A 1,627-nucleotide genomic window follows, 5' to 3' on the forward strand; every position below is an offset into this window, starting at 1 on the left:
TGCTGAGAGCACCTCAGGGCTGTCACGTGGCAGGGCCAGCCAGCTAAGTGGCCTCGTAAAGGGTCTGGTGTTTTCAGTGGCTGACGGCTTCCACAGACCTTCTGGAACAGCCGAGACTCAGAACAGAGGTGGGAGCCACGTGCGGCATCAGAGGACACAGGAGAGCAGCTCGGCCACCAGGGATGTTTTGGGAGGGTGACGGGCTGACACGGTGGTCTGCGTGGGGAGGGCTGGCCAGCGTCCACTCTAATCGTCTGCCACCCCCCCCCCACCGCAGTTTCGGGGGGCTCATCTTGAACAAGACCGTCTCCAAGCAGCAGTTCCGAGGCATGGCCATATTCGCCCCCATCATTTGTGGTAGGTACTGGGTCCCGTCACCTGGCTTCTGGGTGGTGGGGCCAGAAGAGTAGCGATCTCGGAGGTCCGGGCCCGGCCCCGGGAGGCTGCTGTAGCCCCGGGGAGAAAGTGCTGCCCCGGCTCCTCCAGGTCACACCTGCCCTCACAGGCCCCCAGGACCAGAGCTGATCCCAGAGCCCTGAAGGCTTTAATCCGGGATCTGCTGGCACCTGGGACCAAGTGTGGCTTCAGAACCGGGGTGTTGGCGTCTCGTGGCTTTCCTTTTATTTTAACTTAGACTCACTGATGACACTTAAAACTCAGGCATTTACACAGAGAAAACAGGATTCATGTCTTCTCCTTAAAACGCAAGGCTGTGACAACACTGGTTCACGGTGGGGTGGGCAGGAGTCAGCTTGCCTCAATCTCCATGCCCTGGGTCTCCTCCGGACCCTCCACTGGTTCAGCTTCCAGGCTTAACTCTGTGGGCATTTTAGCCCAAGCTCAGCTTGTGTCTAGTTTCTGGTAAGGCTCTCTAAGTGGGGCCGGCTGGTCGGAGAGGAACGAGTGTGACAACCCACTGCCCAGGCCATCTGTGCAGTGTCCTGTACGTGCCAGGCCTGCACCCAGCCGAGTCCATGGGGCCTCTCCCAGCGCCAGGCCGGCCACTGACAAGGACAAGCAGCAGCTGGCCCAGAGGCCACAGGCCTAGAGAGTCCCCTGGGGGTCCTCTGCTCGGTGTCTGTAGGGGCTGAGTGAGCACCGCGAATGACTTGCGCAGGGAGGCGAGGTGGGCGGTGGGGAGCAGTGCAGGGCGGGCTCCTGGGCGACCTGCGTGGTGGCTGTCCGGTTGTGGGCTGGTGGAAACGGAGCCCCAGGGAGACAGGAACCTGGATTAAGGGCCTAATGTGGAAAGGCCGCCAATTTATTTATTTTTTTATTTTTTTAATAAATCATCATGGGCGAAGCAAACAGATCTGCAGTCATCCTGTGCCCACGGCCATTCTCTGCATCCTCTGGAGCAGCCAGGGCACATCTGGCCCAGTTAGGGGTCGTCTTCCATAGGGACGAGGCAGCGGGCAACCAACCGCCCTCTAAAGGGGACAGTCACCAGGGGCAGGCCCCACCCTCTGCCTGCAGGGGCTCCGAGGGGCCTTTGTCACTGGGGCCCGTGGCCCCAGCAGAGCTGGCCACGGTCAGCTCCCCAGGACGCCAAGAGCCCCCCCCCCCCCCCCCCCCCCCCCCCCCCCCCCCCCCCGCCCACCCCCCCCCCCCCCCCCCCCCCCCCCCC

General features: G+C 62.4%; 1 protein-coding gene across 1 annotated transcript in view; it reads left to right on the forward strand.

The window, feature by feature from the left end:
• The window catches only part of SLC41A3 (solute carrier family 41 member 3), a 56,366-nt gene that overhangs the window by 51,292 nt on the left and 3,447 nt on the right, over positions 1–1,627 (forward strand). The window contains exon 7 of the mRNA XM_007465260.1: positions 278–357. Coding sequence (XP_007465322.1) covers positions 278–357 — 80 coding nt within the window. The remainder of the gene's footprint in view (positions 1–277; positions 358–1,627) is intronic.

Source organism: Lipotes vexillifer, unplaced genomic scaffold, assembly GCF_000442215.2.
Source record: "Lipotes vexillifer unplaced genomic scaffold, Lipotes_vexillifer_v1.1 scaffold1115, whole genome shotgun sequence".
NCBI classification, from domain to species: Eukaryota; Metazoa; Chordata; class Mammalia; order Artiodactyla; family Lipotidae; genus Lipotes; species Lipotes vexillifer.